Source organism: Cherax quadricarinatus, chromosome 39, assembly GCF_038502225.1.
Source record: "Cherax quadricarinatus isolate ZL_2023a chromosome 39, ASM3850222v1, whole genome shotgun sequence".
In the NCBI taxonomy this organism is placed as follows: Eukaryota; Metazoa; Arthropoda; class Malacostraca; order Decapoda; family Parastacidae; genus Cherax; species Cherax quadricarinatus.
The window spans coordinates 13,584,884-13,607,566 of NC_091330.1; the positions used below are offsets into that span (position 1 = coordinate 13,584,884).

The following is a 22,683-nucleotide window of genomic DNA, read 5'->3' on the forward strand; positions in this document are numbered from 1 at the left end:
ATTGTTTGGGCTTTCTGGGTCGAGACTTCCTAAAGAAGAAAACAATACAGAAGGAAGGATGGAAAACAATGAAATTACTCAGGAATTTAAATTTAACCTGATTAAATTGTACTACTTGAAGACTAAAAGTGGCAGTAGAGTGACTGAAGAAAAAAGTGAAAGTACTGTGGTTAGAAAGTAAAACTGTTTAGGTACAGGTACACATAAGTACAGTTACACAAATTTAGTTTACTATAATTATACATAGTTAACGTGTGTAAATTACCTAGGATAACCCCAAAAAAGTCAGACGAAATGACTTATTTCCATCGGGGTCCTTTTAATATTTTATTGTTGGAAAACAAAGTCTCAATACCGTAGCTAGAAGAACTCACTACTAAACCACAAATTGGAATTGAAAATTAGACGCTGTTTCCGGCCGTCCTGGACCATTATAGCGACTTGTTACCAGTCGAGGACGGACCGAAACGCCCTCTAATTTCCAGACTAAACCGAAATGACGAGCCAGATAGTGGTCTAGTTTTCACTCCCAGTTTATTGGCTAATTGAAAACTTACTTTTTTCCACTTCCTGTAACACTCCCTCCCTTCTCTGCACAGCATCAGCCAGCGGTATCAGCTGCTACGTGTGCTCCTCCAAGAACGGTAGCGACATCAACTGTGATGACCCCTTCCACCCGGCCCACTCCACCTTCGCTGAGGACTGTCACGTGCCCAAGGAGAGACACATTGGCCAGTTCCCAGCCAACTTCTGCGTCAAGATCATCGGTACCTCAGGTCAGCCGTAACCATAGCCATGATGACGATTTAGAATGATGAAGGCGATAACGAATATGACTCCGACGACGGATTTGCTAATGGCCCACAGAGACTATTTCCGAAATTATCTAGAATAGTTCGTAAACTACCCAGACTAGTTCGTAAGTTACCCTGATTTGTAAATACTGACGTGTCTTGTAAGTGACTGGTACGATTTTTGTAGATTTCTCTGATGTGTAAATTATTCATTCTTTGCATGATTCAGGCTTGTATATGACTGATTTAAGACTTGTTTGGAAACGGCCAAGGCTTGTCTGTTAATGACCAAGACTTCTTTGGACATGATCAAGGCTTGTTTGGACATGATCAAGGCTTGTTTGGACATGATCAAAATTTGTTTGGACATGATCAAGACTTGTAAATTACTAAAATCAACAACACTTGTGAGTAGATGATATTACATTTTTCCTGTCACTCAGTGCATTCACTTAACTAAGGCTCATAAAGAATTAAATTACACACTGTGCTTGCACTGTGTAATTACATGTGTGTGTGCACTTCACCGAATTGTACCTCTTCTTAAAGCTATGTATGGATCCCGCCACTACCACTTCACTCTCCAGATTGTTCCAGTTCCTGATGACAATTCTAAGGCTGAAAAAATACTTCCTAACATCCCTATTACTCATCTGAGTTTTAAATTTCCAGCTGTGCCTACTTCCTATTTACCATCACTGAAGCATTCTGTCCTGTTCACCTTGTCAATTCCTCTCAGTATTTTTACGTCGTTATCATATCCTCCCTTGTCCTCCAGTGTCATCAGGTTGGGTTCCTTTTAACCTTGCCTCATAGGACATACCCCTTAGCTCTGGGACTAGTTTCATTGCAAACCTTTGCACGTGTGTGTGTGTGTGTGTGTGTGTGTGTGTGTGTGTGTGTGTGTGTGTGTGTGTGTGTGTGTGTGTGTGTGTGTGTGTGTGTGTGTGTGTGTGTACTCACCTATTTGGGGTTCCAGGGCTAGATTCACAGCTCCTGGCTCCGCCTCTTCGCTGTTGTGTGTGTGCTCACCTAATTGTACTCACCTAGTTGTGTCTGAAGGGTCGATTCATAGATTTTGGCCCCGCCTCTTCGCTGGTCGCTACTAGGTCCACTCTCTCCCTTCTCCATGAGATTTATCGAACCTCTACTTAAAACTATGTATGGATCTTGCCTCCACTACATCACTCTCCGGATTGTTCCACTTCCTGACAACTATATGACTGATAAATTAGACACATGTGCAACTCTTGGGTATCTTTCCTCAATAAAGATACCCAAGGAGATGAGTTGGAAATGAACGGTTGTCCAGAGCAACTGGTGTCAATTGCTGGCTGGACAAATACTGTAAGGAAAATGCGGTAACATTCATCGACAACTGGGACCTCTTCTATGGCAGAAATGACATGTATGCCAGGGATGGGGTTCACTTATCTAGGTCTGGGGTGGGAGCACTGGCCAACGCAGTGGAGGGAGCTGTTAGGTCTTTAAACTAGGAATAGTTAGTGGTATGGGTTTTGATGGGAAAATAGTGAAGTCCCAGTGTAGTAATATGAGTACTAGGAGAACTAGTAATAGGCAAAATGAGGTGGATATTGGATATTGTTTCAGACTATGGAACAATGCTCTTCTCCAGACTGAGGGACTGACCACCTCAAAACTTTAAGGGTGATGGACTGATTACATCGCCTTCAAGTCTCTTCTGCTTCTATCAACTTTTCTGTACTCGACTGAAGAAGCCTACTGTGTAGGCGAAACGTTTCGAAATAAAGATACCTAACTGTTGCATATGTGTCTTACCTAACAACCTGTCGGTATTTTATACCTGGAGTTTACCTGGAGTTTACCTGGAGAGAGTTCCGGGGGTCAACGCCCCCGCGGCCCGGTCTGTGACCAGGCCTCCTGGTGGATCAGAGCCTGATCAACCAGGCTGTTGCTGCTGGCTGCACGCAAACCAACGTACGAGCCACAGCCCGGCTGATCAGGAACTGACTTTAGGTGCTTGTCCAGTGCCAGCTTGAAGACTGCCAGGGGTCTGTTGGTAATCCCCCTTATGTGTGCTGGGAGGCAGTTGAACAGTCTCGGGCCCCTGACACTTATTGTAAGGTCTCTTAACGTGCTAGTGACACCCCTGCTTTTCATTGGGGGGATGGTGCATCGTCTGCCAAGTCTTTTGCTTTCGTAGTGAGTGATTTTCGTGTGCAAGTTCGGTACTAGTCCCTCTAGGATTTTCCAGGTGTATATAATCATGTATCTCTCCCTCCTGCGTTCCAGGGAATACAGGTTTAGGAACCTCAAGCGCTCCCAGTAATTGAGGTGTTTTATCTCCGTTATGCGCGCCGTGAAAGTTCTCTGTACCTTTTCTAGGTCGGCAATTTCACCTGCCTTGAAAGGTGCTGTTAGTGTGCAGCAATATTCCAGCCTAGATAGAACAAGTGACCTGAAGAGTGTCATCATGGGCTTGGCCTCCCTAGTTTTGAAGGTTCTCATTATCCATCCTGTCATTTTTCTAGCAGGTGCGATTGATACAATGTTATGGTCCTTGAAGGTGAGATCCTCCGACATGATCACTCCCAGGTCTTTGACGTTGGTGTTTCGCTCTATTTTGTGGCCAGAATTTATTTTGTACTCTGATGAAGATTTAATTTCCTCGTGTTTACCATATCTGAGTAATTGAAATTTCTCATCGTTGAACTTCATATTGTTTTCTGCAGCCCACTGAAAGATTTGGTTGATGTCCGCCTGGAGCCTTGCAGTGTCTGCAATGGAAGACACTGTCATGCAGATTCGGGTGTCATCTGCAAAGGAAGACACGGTGCTGTGGCTGACATCCTTGTCTATGTCGGATATGAGGATGAGGAACAAGATGGGAGCGAGTACTGTGCCTTGTGGAACAGAGCTTTTCACCGTAGCTGCCTCGGACTTTGTTGACGACTACTCTCTGTGTTCTGTTAGTGAGGAAATTATAGATCCATCGACCGACTTTTCCTGTTATTCCTTTAGCACGCATTTTGTGCGCTATTACGCCATGGTCACACTTGTCGAAGGCTTTTGCAAAGTCTGTATATATTACATCTGCATTCTTTTTGTCTTCTAGTGCATTTAGGACCTTGTCGTAGTGATCCAATAGTTGAGACAGACAGGAGCGACCTGTTCTAAACCCATGTTGCCCTGGGTTGTGTAACTGATGGGTTTGTAGATGGGTGGTGATCTTGCTTCTTAGGACCCTTTCAAAGATTTTTATGATATGGGATGTTAGTGCTATTGGTCTGTACTTCTTTGCTGTTGCTTTACTGCCCCCTTTGTGGAGTGGGGCTATGTCTGTTGTTTTTAGTAACTGTGGGACGACCCCCGTGTCCATGCTCTCTCTCCATAGGATGGAAAAGGCTCGTGATAGGGGCTTCTTGCAGTTCTTGATGAACACAGAGTTCCATGAGTCTGGCCCTGGGGCAGAGTGCATGGGCATGTCATTTATCGCCTGTTCGAAGTCATTTGGCGTCAGGATAACATCGGATAGGCTTGTGTTAATCAAATTTTGTGGCTCTCTCATAAAAAATTCATTTTGATCTTCGACTCTCAGTCTGGTTAGCGGCTTGCTAAAAACTGAGTCATACTGGGACTTTAGTAGCTCACTCATTTTCTTGCTGTCATCTGTGTAGGACCCATCTTGTTTAAGTAGGGGCCCAATACTGGACGTTGTTCTCGATTTTGATTTGGCATAGGAGAAGAAATACTTTGGGTTTCTTTCGATTTCATTTATGGCTTTTAGTTCTTCCCGCGATTCCTGACTCCTAAAGGATTCTTTTAGCTTAAGTTCGATGCTTGCTATTTCTCTGACCAGTGTCTCCCTACGCATTTCAGATATATTGACCTCTTTTAGCCGCTCTGTTATTCTTTTCCGTCGCCTGTAATGGGAGCGCCTGTCTCTTTCTATTTTACATCTACTCCTCCTTTTTCTTAGAGGAATAAGCCTTGTGCAAACATCGAGTGCCACCGAGTTAATCTGTTCTAGGCATAAGTTGGGGTCTGTGTTGCTTAGTATATCTTCCCAGCTTATATCGGTTAGGAATTGGTTTACTTGGTCCCACTTTATGTTTTTGTTATTGAAGTTGAATTTGGTGAATGCTCCCTCGTGACTAGTCTCATTATGTCGGTCTGGGGCTCCACGCATACATGTCTGAACCTCAATTATGTTGTGATCTGAGTATATTGTTTTTGATATGGTGACATTTCTTATCAGATCATCATTGTTAGTGAAGATGAGGTCTAGTGTATTCTCCAGTCTAGTAGGCTCTATTATTTGCTGGTTTAAATTGAATTTTGTGCAGAGATTTAAAAGCTCGTGTGAGTGTGAGTTTTCATCAGAGCTGCCTCCTGGTGTTATTACTGCAACAATATTATTTGCTATATTCCTCCATTTTAGGTGCCTTAAGTTGAAATCCCCCAGGAGCAAGATGTTGGGTGCAGGAGCTGGAAGATTTTCCAGACAGTGGTCAATTTTTAACAGCTGTTCCTGGAATTGCTGGGATGTTGCATCCGGAGGCTTGTAGACTACCACAATGACTAAGTTTTGGTTCTCGACCTTTACTGCTAAAACTTCCACTACATCATTTGAGGTATTAAGCAGTTCTGTGCAAACAAGTGACTCTGCAATGTACAGGCCAACCCCCCCCCCCCTTTTGCCTGTTCACTCTGTCACATCTGGGATCCATATTTCGTTGTCCAAGTGATCCTTTATGTGGGTCTCAGTGAAAGCCGCGAACATTGCCTTTGCCTCTGCAAGCAGTCCACGGATGAAAGGTATTTTGTTGTTTGTTGCTGGCTTTAGACCCTGTATATTTGCAAAGAAGAATGTTATCGGACTGGTGGTATTGTTGGTACTGGGGGGGGGGGATTTTTTTTCCGGCATTAGTATCTGTATCTGTTGGTTTGGAGTGGAGGCCATCGACTGTGGTTCCACTCCAGGAATGACTGGATTTGGTGTACGATTTCTGCCATTTCCTGCCAGTTTTTTTTCCTTCCTGGCACTAAAAAACCTCTCCCTCTTGAGTGGCTGTGGCTACCCAGGTTTTCCCATGGCCTGGATGTTTTGTATCTTTTTGTCCCCTTTAGATGGTATGCCTGGCAATTTAAGTTATAGCACAGTCTTTCCTGTACTGAAGAGGTACACAGTTCAGGGTGAAAAAGCTTACAGGAAGGGAGTTTGCATTTTCCTGTTGTGTGTGTGTCATATGGGCATGGCATTTTCTAGGGTGGTCATAGTTGCATAATGTTCAACACAGGAGTCACATGATTTCATCGTCTGCCCGTCCTCATCATAGGTAGAGGTTGTTTTGATAAGGACCTGCCTCGCATGAGCCAGTAGGCCTTCTACAGTGTTCCTCCATTCTTATGTTCTTATGACATTCCTCAGGTCACGTGCGTCACATCTTACTCTCCGCCTATATATATATAATGTCTTTCTACCTCTGTATGTTAGAAGTGATCAAGGTCCCAGGACCGAAACGTTTTCTAATAAATATGTTATAGTGTTTGCTTACGTGTCTTTCTAAACCAACTCATCTGAGTATTCAGCTTCCAGTTGTGACGCCTTGTAACTGTGTCCCATCTCTGAAACATTCTGTCCCTATTCACCTTGTCAACTCCTATCAGTATTTTATATATCATTATCATGTCCTCTTTATCCCTACTGTCCTCCAGTGTAGTCACGCTGATTTCCCTTAACTTCTCCTCGTATGGCATACCCCTTAGCTCCGGGACTAGTCTTGTTGCAAACCTTTGGGTTTTCTCTAATTTCTAGATGTGTTTGACCAGGTGTGGGTTATACCTGGGGTATACCTAGAGAGGGTTTCGGGGGTCAACGCCCCCGCGGCCTGGTCTGTGACCAGTCCTCCTGGTGGATCAGGGCTTGATCAATCAGGCTGTTACTGTTGGCCACACGCAAACCGCCGTACGAACCACAGCCCGGCCGATCAGGCACTGCTTTAAGGTGTCTGGCCAGAGCCTTCTTGAAGACAGCCAAGGCTCTATTAATAATCCCCCTTATGTATGCTGGGAGGCAGCTGAACAGTCTTGGGCCCCTGGCACTTATTGTGTTGTCTCTTATCGAGCTAGTGGCGTCCCTGCTTTTCCTTGGAGGGATGTTGGAACGCCTGCCGAGTCTTTTGCTTTCGTAGGGAGTGATTTTCGTGTGCAAATTTGGTACTAATCATTTTAGAATTTTCCAAGTGTATATAATCATGCATCTCTCCCGCCTGAGTTCCCGGTAATTTAGGTGTTTTATCGTACTTATGTGTTCCGTGAAGGTTCTCTGTACAGGTTCTAGTTCAGCAATTTCACCTGCCTAGAAAAGCGCTGTAAGTTCACCTTGTCCATACTGTTGTTGCTTACTCCAGTATGGGCCTGACGTACACAGTTGTTGTTGTTAAAGATTCGCCGGTATTTTCCCGGCCCGGGCCCTTCCAAGTGGTGGCCCGGCACTGGCTCCCTGTCTAGGGAGTGTCTGAGACCTAAGTCTCCCATGGGAGGAGGCACAAGTACCCCCCTCATCTTGTAAGGTACAAACTCGGGCTCTGGCACCAACCATGCCCTAGAAGGGCAATGCATGGTGTCGATCGTGCTAGCGCTGTGCTCTCCTGTGTGGAGTGTCGTGTGTTGGTGTTCATTTTCATTCATGTTGATTCGCAGGTCCTTCTGGCCCAGGTCTTCTCCAGATGGTGACCCGGCAGTGGCCCCCCGGGTGGGGGGTGACGATAATCATCTTTCTTCTTTCTTGGCCCTCCGGTTGGAGGATGTCGTCTTCTTCTATCTTGCGCTGACTTCCCCAAAGAGAAGCGCAGTCGGGCAGAGGCAGCAGTTACAGGGTTGATTGGAGCCACACCCCAGCTTTAGCGGACAGCAAAGTGCTGGGTGAATGGTCATGGATAGTCGTGCTAGACGAGGGTACTGTCTTCAAGGTCCCTATTCTGAAGCATCCTGAATTTCCTCTTTGAGGTGTACTTGACTTCCACAAGGTGTTGGGTGTTGGCAGTGAGTAGTCTGGTCATGTCTGCAGTGGTGTATGTAGCAGTTTGGTCGTAGGTATACTTGACTATTCCGTCCTGGAGGTGATGATGGATTTCTGAAGACAGCATTGTGTTCTTATACTGCTTGGTTGTGTAGAAGTATACACCCTTCAGATATCGGACTTGTTGTGGTGCAGCAGTGTCAGTGACAGTGGCACCGTGAGGTGCATCCACAGTGTCTTGTGTTTTTGCTTTCTTGGCTGGTGGCTGAACTGGTGAAGGCGAGATTTCCGACTGGTCAGTTGCTCTAGCAGTGGATGAAAGCGGTAGTGGACTCTCATTGGTGGGTTTTGCCGACGTCTCAGAGGTCTCTGATTGGTCCATCTCTGTGTCTAGTGGAGGTTGTGACAGCGGTGGAGCAGCAGTGATGCTGGTAATATTTGCAGTAGATTTTAGGATCTCAGTGGAAGGTGGTGATGCAGGGAATGTGAGGCCAGGCATATTATTTAGTTTGAAAAGTTCATTGATGGTGGTGTTGAAGGAACCAGGCTCAGCTGCATTCTGTACATGAGCATACATAATGCAACAAAGAATCTTGGTGGAGTCGGCAGTAGGTGCTGGCAGGGAAGTGGTGGGAGCAGCTTGCGTGGCATGTAGTATCTTGGTAGTGTCTGCTTGAAGCTTGGCGATAGCAGAATATGTGGTTGCTTGTGGGTTGGGTTTCTTTTGTTGTTGTTGTTTCTTGAGTATGTCTCTTCTGGTAGGGCACCTGGCAGCAAGAGTATGGTGGTCATTCTTGCAGTTCAAGCATTTAGGTGGTGAAGCAGTAGTGCAATTCTTGAAGTCATGACCCTCACGGCCACAGGTGGAGCAGAACTTCTTGTCCTTGGTAGGACAATCATTTGTGGTGTGTAAGTATGAGTAACAATTATAGCACTGTGAGATATGTTGGAGTTTCTCTGCTTCGATGAAGGCTGGGTTGATGTGGAAGTAGTGAATAGCCAGGCCCTCAGCGAGAGCTCTGGCTGCCATGTTGACGTCACTGAAGGTGACCTTCAGCATGGATGAAGCATTGGGTATTTTAGTTTACCTGGAGTTTACCTGGAGAGAGTTCCGGGGGTCAACGCCCCCGCGGCCCGGTCTGAGACCAGGCCTCCTGGTGGATCAGAGAATGAAGTCCACCTTGGCCCAAGGGTTCTTTGCTTCGATAGATGACTTGATTTCTTCAGTGGCCTGTACAGTGATAAGGTTGTCGAGTCGCTTGAGGAACACAGATCTCCTGGCCCTCAGTGCTAGGGAAGTCAAGACAAGAAATCCCTGGTCTCGTAGAGTGGTAGTAGCAGTGGTGGTAAGTAGTTTCTCAGCCTCTGTGTCGTCTGTACAGACGTCAACAAAGGCCTCTTTGAGCGATAAAATCGCATTACATTTGACTTGAAGCTTGCCACTAACGACAGCTGCAAGTGCTAGTTTGGACGACTCATTGGTTGTGCCACTCGCTGGTTTGATCTTTACTCTGTTAGAGTAATGCATCGTGAGTAAGCAGTGCTCTGGTGTAGAATGCTGTGGAACAGAAGTCCAGAGGTCATACTGCAGCTTTATACATCATTAGTAAGGCCTCACCTAGATTATGCAGCTCAATTCTGGTCTCCATATTACAGAATGGACATAAATTCGTTAGAAAACATTCAGCGCAGGATGACTAAATTAATACATAGCATTAGAAATCTTCCTTATGAAGAAAGATTGAAGACTCTTAAGTTACATTCACTTGTTAGACGAAGAATGAGGGGAGACCTGATCGAAGTGTATAAGTGGAAGATAGGTATTAATAAAGGGGATATTAACAAGGTTTTGAGGATATCTCTCCAAGAGAGAACCCGCAGTAATGGATTTAAATTAGATAAGTTTAGATTTAGAAAGGACATAGGAAAGTATTGGTTTGGAAATAGGGTAGTTGATGAGTGGAACAGTCTACCTAGTTGGGTTATTGAGGCTAGGACTTTGGGTAGTTTCAAATTTAGGTTGGATAAGTACACAGTGTACAGTGTCATAAACAAGGGTGACGTGTACTTAGCCTCAGTGGTGACGTGTACTTAGCTCTGTGAAGACCTGTTTGTGTGTTCTCTGTGAATCTGAACCAGGATGCCCTCTCTTGAGCAGCTTTACCAGCAGCTGAGAGAAGAGCTCAGAGTTGCTAAGCTGGAGATACGGCGATTAACGGAGGAGAACAAGAGGATTCATAGTAATCCTCCTGTTGTGAGTCCCCAGGTTAAGAGAGGAGCTTGGTCAGTGGCCGGGCAACACGGAACCAAGCTGAGGATCAAGAAAATGGTTGGAGAGGCAGAAACAACAAGAAACCAGAAGACTACAGTGGAAACTTCCAACTCATTCTCGGTGCTACCTGACGAATGTGAGTGTTCTACTGGGAATGCCACAACGAGCACCAAGGAAGCATTGGCAGACGTGAGTGAGACATCCCTAGAAACCCCAACGAAGACCATCGAGAACGTCTTGACGAATTCCACAAGTGGTGTAATGCTACCTGACGAATGTGAGTCGACTACTCGGAGCATCACGATGGACGACGCCAAGGAAGGTAAAAACATTGTTGTTGTTGGGGATAGCCAGATTAGGTACATGGATAGGGCATTCTGCTTGAAGGATAGGAGTAGGAGGCAGAGAGTGTGTTTTCCTGGGGCTGGGATGAAGGATATTGTTAGCCGTCTGGATGACATCATGAGAGGTAATGGGAGCAATCCTATTATCTGTCTCAGTGCTGGAGGCAACGATGTTGGCAGACATAGGAGTGAGGACCTGATTAGCAGGTATAGGTCAGCAATAGAGATAATTAGGAGGAAGGGTGGGAAACCTGTGGCATTTTGCCAAGGAGAGGAGTTGGAAATGAATGGTTGTCCAGAGCAATTGGTGTCATTTGCTGGCTGGACAAATACTGTAAGGAAAATGCGGTAACATTCATTGACAACTGGGACCTCTTCTATGGCAGAAATTACATGTATGCCAGGGATGGGGTTCACTTATCTAGGTGTGGGGTGGGAGCAACACAGTGGAGGGAGCTGTTAGATCTTTAAACTAGGAATAGTTAGTGGTATGGGTTTTGGCGGGAAAACTGTGAAGTCGCAGTGTAGTAATATGGGTACTAGGAGAACTAGTAATAGGCAAAATGAGGTGGATATTGGAAAGCCAGTGGCACTAATTGACAAGGACAGTAATAGGTTTAGTGGAATAACAGAAAGGAGCAGGAAGGGTAAAGAGAGAGGAGGGTCTTTAAATATTTATTACACAAATAGTCGCAGTGCTAGGAATAAGATGGACGAGTTGAGACTAGTTGCTAGTGCAGGTAACATTGATGTATTTGCCATAACTGAGACGTGGTTTAATTCAAAAAGTCGGGACATGCCTGCAGAATGTCACATTCAGGGTTTTAAATTGTTCCAAGTAGATAGAAGTGTCGGGAAGGGGGGTGGGGTGGCATTGTATGTCCGAGATCGATTGAACTGTTGCATAAAAACGGGTATTAAGTCTGAAGTAACACATACAGAGTCTGTTTGGATAGAATTTTCAGAGGGGCATGAAAAATGAATTTTAGGTGTGATATACCGTCCCCCAAATTTAGATAGGGACCAGGGGAGACTACTATGGGAGGAAATTGTTAGGGCCATAAGGCACGATAATGTAGTAATTCTAGGAGACTTTAACTTTAGTCATATTGATTGGAATTTCTTGACTGGGAATTTAGAATCATACGACTTCTTAGAAGTAGTTCAGGATTGTTTTTTGAAGCAGTTTGTGACAGGACCTACAAGGGGTAATAACCTGCTTGACTTAGTTCTGGCAAACAATGAATCCCTTGTTAATAATTTAGAAGTTTCAGAGGAACTGGGTGCTAGCGACCACAAATCAATTACATTTAGCATTGAATGGAAGTATGATAGTAGGGATAACTCAGTAACAGTCCCAGATTTTCGCTTAGCAGATTACGATGGGCTTAGAGAACACTTATCATCTGTTGACTGGGGTAACGAAGAGAGCTATCAATATGACAGCTTTCTGAACACTATACATGCTGCTCAAAGAACGTTTATCCCTTATAAAGAAATTAGATCAAATAGAAATGATCCAAAATGGATGAATAATAGGCTGAAATATCTACTAGGGCATAAGAAAGGAATTTATAGGCGTATCAAAAGAGGTGAGGGTCATCTTATGAATCAGTATTTTGATATTAAGAGGGACATTAAAAAGGGGATAAGAAAAGCTAAAAGGGACTATGAAATTAAAGTTGCTAGGGATTCTAAAACTAACCCAAAAAGTTTTTTCCAGGTATATAGAACAAAAGTCAGAGATAAGATAGGTCCCCTTAAAAATAACTATGGGCATCTTACTGACAAAGAGAATGAAATGTGCTCGATTTTAAATAATTATTTTCTCTCGGTTTTTACACAGGAAGACACTAATAATATTCCAGTAATTAATTTTTATAGTGGGCCAGAAGAGATAAATTATGTAACATCACAGTCACTAGTGAAATGGTTGTGAAGCAGATAGACTGAAGCAAAATAAGTCGCCGGGTACTGATGAGGTTTTTTCAAGGGTTCTTAAAGAATGCAAAATGGAACTCTGTGAACCATTATCTAATATTTTTAATTTATCTCTTCAAACAGGTGTAGTGTCTGATATGTGGAAGATGGCTAATGTAATTCCTATTTTTAAAACAGGGGACAAGTCGTTACCGTCAAATTACCGCCCAATAAGCCTGACCTCAATTGTAGGCAAATTACTAGAGTCAATTATAGCCGAGATTATAAGAAGCCATATAAGAGTCAATTATAGCCGAGATTATAAGAAGCCATCTCGATAAGCATAGCTTGATTAATGATACTCAGCATGGATTCACAAGAGGCCGGTCTTGTCTAACTAATTTATTAACTTTCTTCAGTAAAGCTTTTGAGGCTGTTGACCACGATAAAGAATTTGATATCATTTACTTAGATTTTAGTAAGGCAATTGATAGAGTTCCGCACCAAAGACTGTTAAAGAAAGTAGCAGCTCATGGCATTGGGGGAAGGGTGCTCTCGTGGATCGAATCATGGCTCACAGACAGGAAGCAGAGAGTGTCCATAAATGGGGTTAAATCCGAGTGGGGTTCAGTAACAAGTGGCGTTCCACAGGGATCAGTCTTGGGCCCGTTGTTGTTTATAATATATATCAATGATCTTGATGAAGGAATTACTAGTGATATGAGCAAATTCGCCGATGACACAAAGATAGGTAGGATAATTGATTCAAACGTAGATGTTAGGGAACTTCAGGAGGATTTAGACAAACTCTATTCTTGGTCAGAAAAGTGGCAGATGCAGTTCAGTGTAGATAAATGCAAGGTTCTGAAGCTTGGGAGTGTCCATAACCCTAGCACTTATAAGTTAAATAATGTAGAACAGCCATACAGATTGCGAAAAGGACTTGGGGGGTTATGGTAAGCAGCAACCTTAAACCAAGACAGCAATGCCTGAGCGTACGTAATAAGGCAAATAGATTACTGGGATTTATATCAAGAAGTGTAAGCAACAGAAGTCCAGAGGTCATACTGCAGCTTTATACATCATTAGTAAGGCCTCACCTAGATTATGCAGCTCAATTCTGGTCTCCATATTACAGAATGGATATAAATTCGTTAGAAAACATTCAGCGTAAGATGACTAAATTAATACATAGCATTAGAAATCTTCCTTATGAAGAAAGATTGAAGACTCTTAAGTTACATTCGCTTGTTAGACGAAGAATGAGGGGAGACCTGATCGAAGTGTATAAGTGGAAGATGGGCATTAATAAAGGGGATATTAACAAGGTCTTGAGGATATCTCTCCAAGAGAGAACCCGTAGTAATGGATTTAAATTGGATAAGTTTAGATTTAGAAAGGACATAGGAAAGTATTGGTTTGGAAATAGGGTAGTTGATGAGTGGAACAGTCTACCTAGTTGGGTTATTGAGGCTAGTGCTTTGGGTAGTTTCAAATTTAGGTTGGATAAGTACATGAGTGGGAAGGGTTGGATTTTAGTGGGACTTTCACACCAGAGCTTATTTCTTGGGTAGCATTGAAAATTGGGTTGGGCAAATGTTTTGTTAGTGGGATGAATTGTAAAGGACCTGCCTAGTATGGGCCAACAGGCCTGCTGCAGTGTTCCTCCTTTCTTATGTTCTTATGTTCTTATGTGTCTTGATTGACTCCTTAATTAGATGTCGAAACGCTGTTCTTAGGTTTGCAGGACGCCCAAAAGCTGCAGCAGTTATTTGGTTGATGTGCGCCTCAGGAGATGTGACTGGTGTTATACTCACCCCAAGATCTTTTTCCTTGAGTGAGGTTTGCAGCGTTTGACCTCCTAGGTTGTACTCCGTCTACGGTCTTCTTTGTCCTTCCCCAAACTTTAGGACTCTGCACTTGCCGAGGTTAAACTCCAGGAGCCATTTGTCAGACCAGGCTTATATCCTGTCCAAATCTCCTAGCAGGCTTATCTGATCCTTGTCCATTTGTGTTCTACTTATTTGCCTCACATCATCTGCAAACAGGGACACCTCTGAGTCTACCCCTTCTGTCATGTCATTCTCATATACTAGAAACAGCACTGGATCCAGGACTGACCCTTGTGGAACCCTACTCGATACATGCACCCACTCTGACACGTCGTCTCGTACCGACACACGTTGTGCCCTTTCTGTCAGGTATTCCCTGATCCATTGCAGTACTTTCCCTGCTCTTCATGCCTGCTCCTCTAGCTTTTCAACCAGACCCTCGTGAAGTGCTGTATTGAAAGCCTTCATATAGTCCAAGATGCATCCTACACATCCCTCTCTCTCTCCTTGCTTCTGTTACCTTGTCGTAGAACTCCAGTAGGTTTGTGATGAAGATTTACCTATTTGTGTGTGTACGTGTGTACTCATCTAGGTGTGGTTGCAGGGATCGATTCTCAGCTCCTGGCCCCGCCTCTTCACTGGTCGCTACTAGGTCACTCTCCCTTCTCCATGAGCTTTATCATACCTCTTCTTAAAGCTATGTATAGATCCTGCCTCCACTATATCGCTTTCCAGACTGTTCCACTTCCTGACAACTCTGTGACTGAAAAAATACTTCCTAACATCTCTGTGATTCATCTGAATCTTCAACTTCCAATTGTGACCCCTTGTTGCTGTGTCCCATCTCTGGAACATTCTGTCCACCTTGTCGATTTCTCTTAGTATTTTATATGTCGTTATCATATCATCCCTATCTCTCCTGTCCTCCAGTGTTGTCAGGTCGATTTGTGTGTATGTGTGTGTACTCACCTATATGTGGTTGCAGGGGTCGATTCATAGCTCCTGGTGTGTGTGTGTGTGTGTGTGTGTGTGTGTGTGTGTGTGTGTGTGTGTGTGTGTGTGTGTGTGTGTGTGTGTGTGTGTGTGTGTGTGTGTTTGTGTGTGTTTGTGTGTGTGTGTGTGTTTGTGTTTGTGTTTGTGTACTCACCTATTTGTACTCACCTATTTGTGGTTGCAGGGGTCGAGTCTTAGCTCCTGGCCCCGCCTCTTCACCGGTTGCTACTGGGCCCTCTCTCTCCCCGCTCCATGAGCTTTATCAAACCTCGTCTTAAAACTGTGTATGGTTCCTGCCTCCACTACGTCATTTTCTAGGCTATTCCACTGCCTTACAACTCTATGACTGAACAAATACTTCCTAATATCTCTCTGACTCATTTGTGTCTTCAACTACTAATTGTGGCCTCTTGTTTCTGTGTCCCCTCCCTGGAACATCCTGTCTTTGTCCACCTTGTCTATTCCACGCAGTATTTTATATGTCGTTATCATGTCTCCCCTGACCCTCCTGTCCTCCAGTGTCGTCAGGCCGATTTCCCTTAATCTTTCTTCATAGGACATTCCCCTTAGCTCTGGAACTAACCTTGTGGCAAACCTTTGTACTTTCTCTAGTTTCTTGACGTGCTTTATCAAGTGCGGGTTCCAAACGGGTGCTGCATACTCCAGTATGGGCCTGACATACACGGTGTACAGTGTCTTGAACGATTCCTTACTAAGGTATCGGAATGCTGTTCTCAGGTTTGCCAGGCGCCCATATGCTGCAGCAGTTATCTGATTGATGTGTGCTTCCGGAGACATGCTCGGTGTTATACTCACCCCAAGATTTTTCTCCTTGAGTGAGGTTTGCAGTCTTTGGCCACCTAGCCTATACTCTGTCTGTGGTCTTCTGTGCCCTTCCCCTATCTTCATGACTTTGCATTTGGCAGGATTAAATTCGAGAAGCCATTTGCTGGACCAGGTGTCCAGTCTGTCCAGGTCTCTTTGAAGTCCTGCCTGGTCCTCATCAGATTTAATTCTCCTCATTAACTTCACATCATCTGCAAACAGGGACACTTCTGAGTCTAACCCTTCCATCATGTCGTTCACATATACCAAAAATAGCACTGGTCCTAGGACCGACCCCTGTGGGACCCCGCTTGTCACAGGTGCCCACTGTGATACATCATTACGTACCATGACTCGTTGTTGCCTCCCTGTCAGGTATTCTCTGATCCATTGCAGTGCCCTTCCTGTTATATGCGCCTGATGCTCTAGCTTCTGCACTAATCTATTGTGAGGAACTGTGTCAAAGGCCTTCTTGCAGTCCAAGAAGATGCAATCAACCCACCCCTCTCTCTCGTATCTTACTTCTGTTATTTTATCATAAAACTCCAGAAGGTTTGTGACACAGGATTTGCCTTCCATGATTCCGTGCTGGTTGGCATTTATACTCTTGTTCCGTTCCAGGTGCTCCACCACTCTCCTCCTGATAATCTTCTCCATAACTTTGCATACTATACACGTCAATGACACAGGTCTATAGTTTAGTGCCTCTTTTCTGTCTCCTTTTTTAAAAATGGGAACTACATTTGCCGTCTTCCATACCTCAGGTAGTTGCCCAGTTTCCAGGGACGTGTTGAAGATTGTGGTAAGTGGCACGCACAACATATCTACTCCCTCTCTAAGGACCCACGGGGAGATGTCCGGTCCCATTGCCTTTGAGGTATCGATGTCCCTTAGCAGTTTCTTCACCTCCTCCTCATCTGTATGTATGTCGTCCAACACTTGTTGGTGTATTCCTTGCTGGTGTCCCCATCTGATCTGTCCCCTCAGAGTCCTTCCTGTCTCTACTCTAAATACTTCCTTAAATCTCGTGTTGAGCTCCTCACATACCTCTTGATCGTTTCTTGTGAGTTCTCCACCTTCTTTCCTCAGCCTTATCACCTGGTCCTTGACTGTTGTCTTCCTCCTAATGTGGCTATACAGTAGTTTCGGGTCAGATTTGACTTTCGATGCTATGTCGTTTTCATACTGTCGCTGGGCCTCCCTCCTTATCTGTGCATACTCGTTTCTGGCTCTTCTACTAATCTCCTTGTTTCCTGGGTCCTATGCCTCCTGTACCTTTTCCATTCTCTGTTGCACTTAGTTTTTTGCCTCCCTACACCTTCGGGCAAACCAAGGACTCGTTTTGGTCTTCCTATTATTTCTGTTTCCCTTGGGAACAAACCTTTCCTCTGCCTCCTTGCACTTTGTTGCCACATATTCCATCATCTCGTTTACTGATTTTCCTACCATTTCTCTGTCCCACTGAACCTCCTGCAGGAAGTTTCTCATACCTGTGTAGCCCCCCCTTTTATAGTTCGGCCTGTCCCCTTCAGTTCCTGTTACCTTCTCCACTTGTAACTCTACTATATAATCAAAACTCAGTGCGTATGTGTGTGTGTGTGTGTGCGTATGTGTGCGTATGTGTGTGTGTGTGTGTGTGTGTGTGTGTGTGTGTGTGTGTGTGTGTGTGTGTGTGTGTGTGTGTGTGTGTGTGTGTGTGTGTGTGAGTGTGTGTGTGTGTGTGTGTGTGTGTGTGTGTGCGTATGTGTGTGCGTGCGCGCGCGCGTGTCACATACTGCCAGGCATGCTTCACGGGCATCTTGAGATGGGTGAAAATGACGGGAATCTAATTCTTGTTCGTTTTCCTCCACAGCCAGCACAGGCGAGTCGCTGATGATTAGGACGTGTGTGCTGGAGAACATGGACTCCCAGTGTGGCGTGTTCAAGTTCGGCGGTGAACAACTAACCGGCTGCATCCTGACGTGCACCTATGATGGCTGCAACCACAGCCCGCGTCCCGTCTCTCCTCTCTCTCTAATGATCCTGGTCCTCCTCCTCCTTCCCTCGTCTCTGGCCGCTCTAACCCACCAGTTGCTTTGATAGTCCACACCCTGCGTTGATCGATCACTTGTTGATCGTCTATCGTGTTGATCGTCTGTTGATACTTTGCCTGCTGCATTGCTTGTCTATCTGCGGCGTTGATTGTTGATTGTCGTTTACCTCTGGCGTTGATTTTCCATCCGTCATTTTCCTAGAGTTCATTGCCTGTCTACTTCTGCTTTCATAATTTGTATATATGGTCATCCATCTATCTTTGAGCTAATCAACCATCTATCGTTGAGCAAGCCACTTATTTATCGATTATTTAGCCGTCAGTCTAGCGCTGGGCTAGTCATCCAAACAGTCACCTAATTACTGCTGGTTTAGTCACCCATCTATCACTGGGTCAGTCATCCATCTACTTGTAAATGTTGAATCTGTACTTGTTACATCTCTGCCTTACGTACTAGAACCACCACCAGAGGTCAGGCAAGACACTCACACTGGTACCATCTCACTAAGCTTCACGCCTACACTCTCTCCCTTACAAAACAATGTTTCTCAAAGCATTCCCATATGCTTATTATTCCAAAGTTTTTCTATATAATTTATGCACTTTGTTCTGCCACATACTATTTCGTTCACTTAATCGTTAAATCTATGCCAAGTAAGTAATCATATTAAGCCAGATTAATGCCAGTAGTGGGACGAGAGAGATCGTGGGAGTTTACCTGGAGAGAGTTCCGGGGGTCAACGCCCCCGCGGCCCGGTCTGTGACCAGGCCTCCTGGTGGATCAGAGCCTGATCAACCAGGCTTTTACTGCTGGCTGCACGCAATCCAACGTACGAGCCACAGCCCGGCTGGTCAGGTAAAGCTAACACAGGTCCCACCGAGGGATGACAGTGTTTCTTGACAACTTTATAAATACATGTGTTTCACATGCACAGTATCCTATGATGACTTGTAATATGCAATAGTAATTTGCACTTGCAATAAAAAGGGGCTTGCTAAATTTTTCTCAAGTATGTATTTTTTTTTCAGGAATCGCTACTGTTTTAGTTTCTTGTAAAATAAATTTTGAACACCAAGAAAGCTGAATTTATAAGTGAATTAAAGAAAGATAGTAACATCATCTGTTGACAGTAAATTAAGTGTTACTTCTCTAACAAGTTCAAATGTAATCTTCACAAACGCTGGGTCAGTCAATCATCTCATATTTGGCAAAACACTCATGTGTCGCTGGGCCAATTATCCATCTATCGCTGGGTAAACCATTCATCTATTTATGAGCCAGCCACACATTTTTATTTACGAAGTTCTTCAGCAAATGAAAAAAATATGTACGGTATGCTGCAAACCAATGAGAAACAAGAAAGAAAACACATCTACAGTGATAACAATGGAGGCAGACATGGAAACGCAACAAGTATGCAATAGATACAATAGGAAACAGATGAGGAGTACATTGGTCTTCAGCATAATTCAAAACTTCATGTCTCTCAGCACTCTAACTTGGTCACAATATAAGCTTTTCTGGCTGTGAATTAAAGTAATTAGGTTATTTGTTAAAATTACCATGTAAATTTAATGGTAATCTTTAGTGATAACGACACCTATATGGCCGTCAGTATGTGACAACAACCACACTGAACCTGTCTCGCCACTGAACCTGTCTCGCCACTGAACCTGTCTCGTCACTGAACCTGTCTCGCCACTGAACCTGTCTCGCCACTGAACCTGTCTCGCCTCTCCCTTCCTCCTCTCTACACAACTTACCCTCAGTCCCGTCCCCTCTCCATTCTTGCCATCCCTATTATGGATAGTTTAAAAAAATAGGAAGACTAAGAACGATATTAAAGTTTTGCTGTATATATTTGTGAGGTTGTTTGCTGATGTGTCTGCATTCTTGTACATTGTAACTTATATATTGTGGAAGACTAAAAATGTTCCTGTCATTGTAGAAAAAATAATTTTATTCATAACGATTGTATTTTATTATTATTATTATTATTATTATTATTATTATTATTATTATTATTATTATTATCAGAGGGAAGCGATAATCCCATATGGGGTCATAGAATTAATGGGGAAAAGGAAGTAATCAGGTTCAGTCAGAGTAAGGGGAGGATAGGTCCACTTCCTCGGATCAAGAGCCCCTCACCGGCATTAAGGTCTATCCTTTGAGGGGAATAATTTGATTACATTATTTTAATAAATTACTCAACAGACATATCACTTTATATTTGTGAAGTATAAAAGGGGAACCCTTTTTAAAATGCTGTCAAGAAATTGCTTTAGTTAATGTATGATGTGACGTTAATGTCCACTTGTTATAATAACTCAATTTACGTCATTCCGATCATATTATCATCTTTTTTTTTTACATCTTTGGAATTACTACTGTAAACAAATCATTAGGTGATGTTTGTTATGATACAATTGAATCATTGTTTGCCAATGAAAGTTATTTCCTTAATTGCAATAACTTTTGCTGCTAATAACTGCAACAATATTTATCTGGTCTTTCTCCGTAATTGATAATAACTGAAGATATTACTGAAGAACATTAACCTCATTTTTCATTTTCATTTTAGCATTTTTGTGTAATTAAACTATAATATAAATAGTCCTACTGGCTTTCACCGCATCAGTTATAATTATAACTGTCCTGTGAATTTTAGGACTCGATAGTCATGGTTACCATAGTTCTTGCTGTAACCTGTTAAGACATGACATAGATCATATTACCAACATAATGTGCTCTGATTTTTTAATTTATTTAAAAATCATAAATTTAACTGAGTATCAGAACATTAACATAAAATAAATCATCAAGACTAACAGAAATGACAAATAAATTATTTTAATCCTAGTAAATTTTAGCGCCATGAATGCTAGCTTGTAACATAGCAAAGCAATGTTAATGGTCAAACACATATGAATTTTATATTAGCGTATAGAAATGTATAATTTTTCCATTTTTCTCTTTATTTACATGTTTCGTCAGCATGGTTGTTTTTCTTAGTGAATAGTGTGAGTGGGGATATAATTTTTATATTATCCTTTGAAGCAATTGATTCATAAGACTACACAAACATTTAATGCATAGGCCTGCATAAGCATTTGCTGAAAGGTCTATACAAACATTTGATTCATAGACCTACACAAGCAGGAATCATAAAACAAAAGATTACGACCATATACCACAGGCTGCTGTAATTACACGTTCCAGCAACCATCAAGTTGGTTTGCTAATTAATAAAACATCTATGTATTAATGTTATCCAGATGTTTCCTGGAGTAAACTGTTTTAGTCATTATGAGTATTGTGTAAATATTACGTTATGTCGGTTATTGTATCAAACTCTTATGTGATTTATATAAAATAAGAAAATCTTTTTTCGTTTTATTTAAAACCATGTTCATTTGTAATATATATATATATATATATATATATATATATATATATATATATATATATATATATATATATATATATATATATATATATATATATATATATAGAGAGAGAGCGTGTGTGTGTACTCGCCTGAATGTGGTTGATGGTGGAGCTACCCTTTCCTTGGATATAATATGATTAATTTCCATTCCCCAGGGGCTGTATATACGGCACTATTTGTGGGAAATTACCTGCAGGAGGTTTACAGAATATTACCTGAATTATTTCCTGTAAGTAATTTCCCACATAATTAATTTAACCCTTTGGTCCTTAGTTAGTTAGTTTTATGTTTATTATGCACCCCATACCCATCCTGTGGGCGGTAGTCAAAAGATTGCAGAGGCAGCTACGGTGAAAAGCTCTGTTCCACAAGGCACAGTACTCGCTCCCATCTTGTTCCTCATCCTCATATCTGACAAAGACAAGGATGTCAGCCACAGCACCGTGTCTTCCTTTGCAGATGACACCCGAATCTGCATGACAGTGTCTTCCATTGCAGACACTGCAAGGCTCCAGGCGGACATCAACCAAATTTTTCAGTGGGCTGCAGAAAACAATATGAAGTTCAACGATGAGAAATTTCAATTACTCAGATATGGTAAACACGAGGAAATTAAATCTTCATCAGAGTACAAAACAAATTCTGGCCACAAAATAGAGCGAAACACCAACGTCAAAGTCCTGGGAGTGATCATGTCGGAGGATCTCACCTTCAAGGACCATAACATTGTATCAATCGCATCTGCTAGAAAAATGACAAGATGGATAATGAGAACCTTCAAAACTAGGGATGCCAAGCCCATGATGACACTCTTCAGGTCACTTGTTCTATCTAGGCTGGAATATTGCTGCACACTAACAGCACCTTTCAAGGCAGGTGAAATTGCTGACTTAGAAAATGTACAGAGAACCTTCACGGCGCGCATAACGGAGATAAAACACCTCAATTACTGGGAGCGCTTGAGGTTCCTAAACCTGTATTCCCTGGAACGCAGGCGGGAGAGATACATGATTATATACACCTGGAAAATCCTAGAGGGACTAGTACCGAACTTGCACACGAAAATCACTCACTACGAAAGCAAAAGACTTGGCAGACGATGCAACATCCCCCCAATGAAAAGCAGGGGTGTCACTAGCACGTTAAGAGACCATACAATAAGTGTCAGGGGCCCGAGACTGTTCAACTGCCTCCCAGCATACATAAGGGGGAT

General features: G+C 43.1%; 1 protein-coding gene across 2 annotated transcripts in view; it reads left to right on the forward strand.

Moving 5' to 3' along the window:
* Window positions 1–21,406, forward strand: part of LOC128696426 (uncharacterized) — a 37,174-nt gene extending 15,768 nt beyond the window's left edge. For both annotated transcript variants that reach the window (XM_070092410.1, XM_070092411.1), the window contains 2 exons: window positions 600–776; window positions 17,839–21,406. In XM_070092410.1, coding sequence (XP_069948511.1) covers window positions 600–776; window positions 17,839–18,065 — 404 coding nt within the window. In that variant the 3' untranslated portion in view covers window positions 18,066–21,406. The remainder of the gene's footprint in view (window positions 1–599; window positions 777–17,838) is intronic.
* The last annotated feature ends 1,277 nt before the right edge of the window (window positions 21,407–22,683 follow it).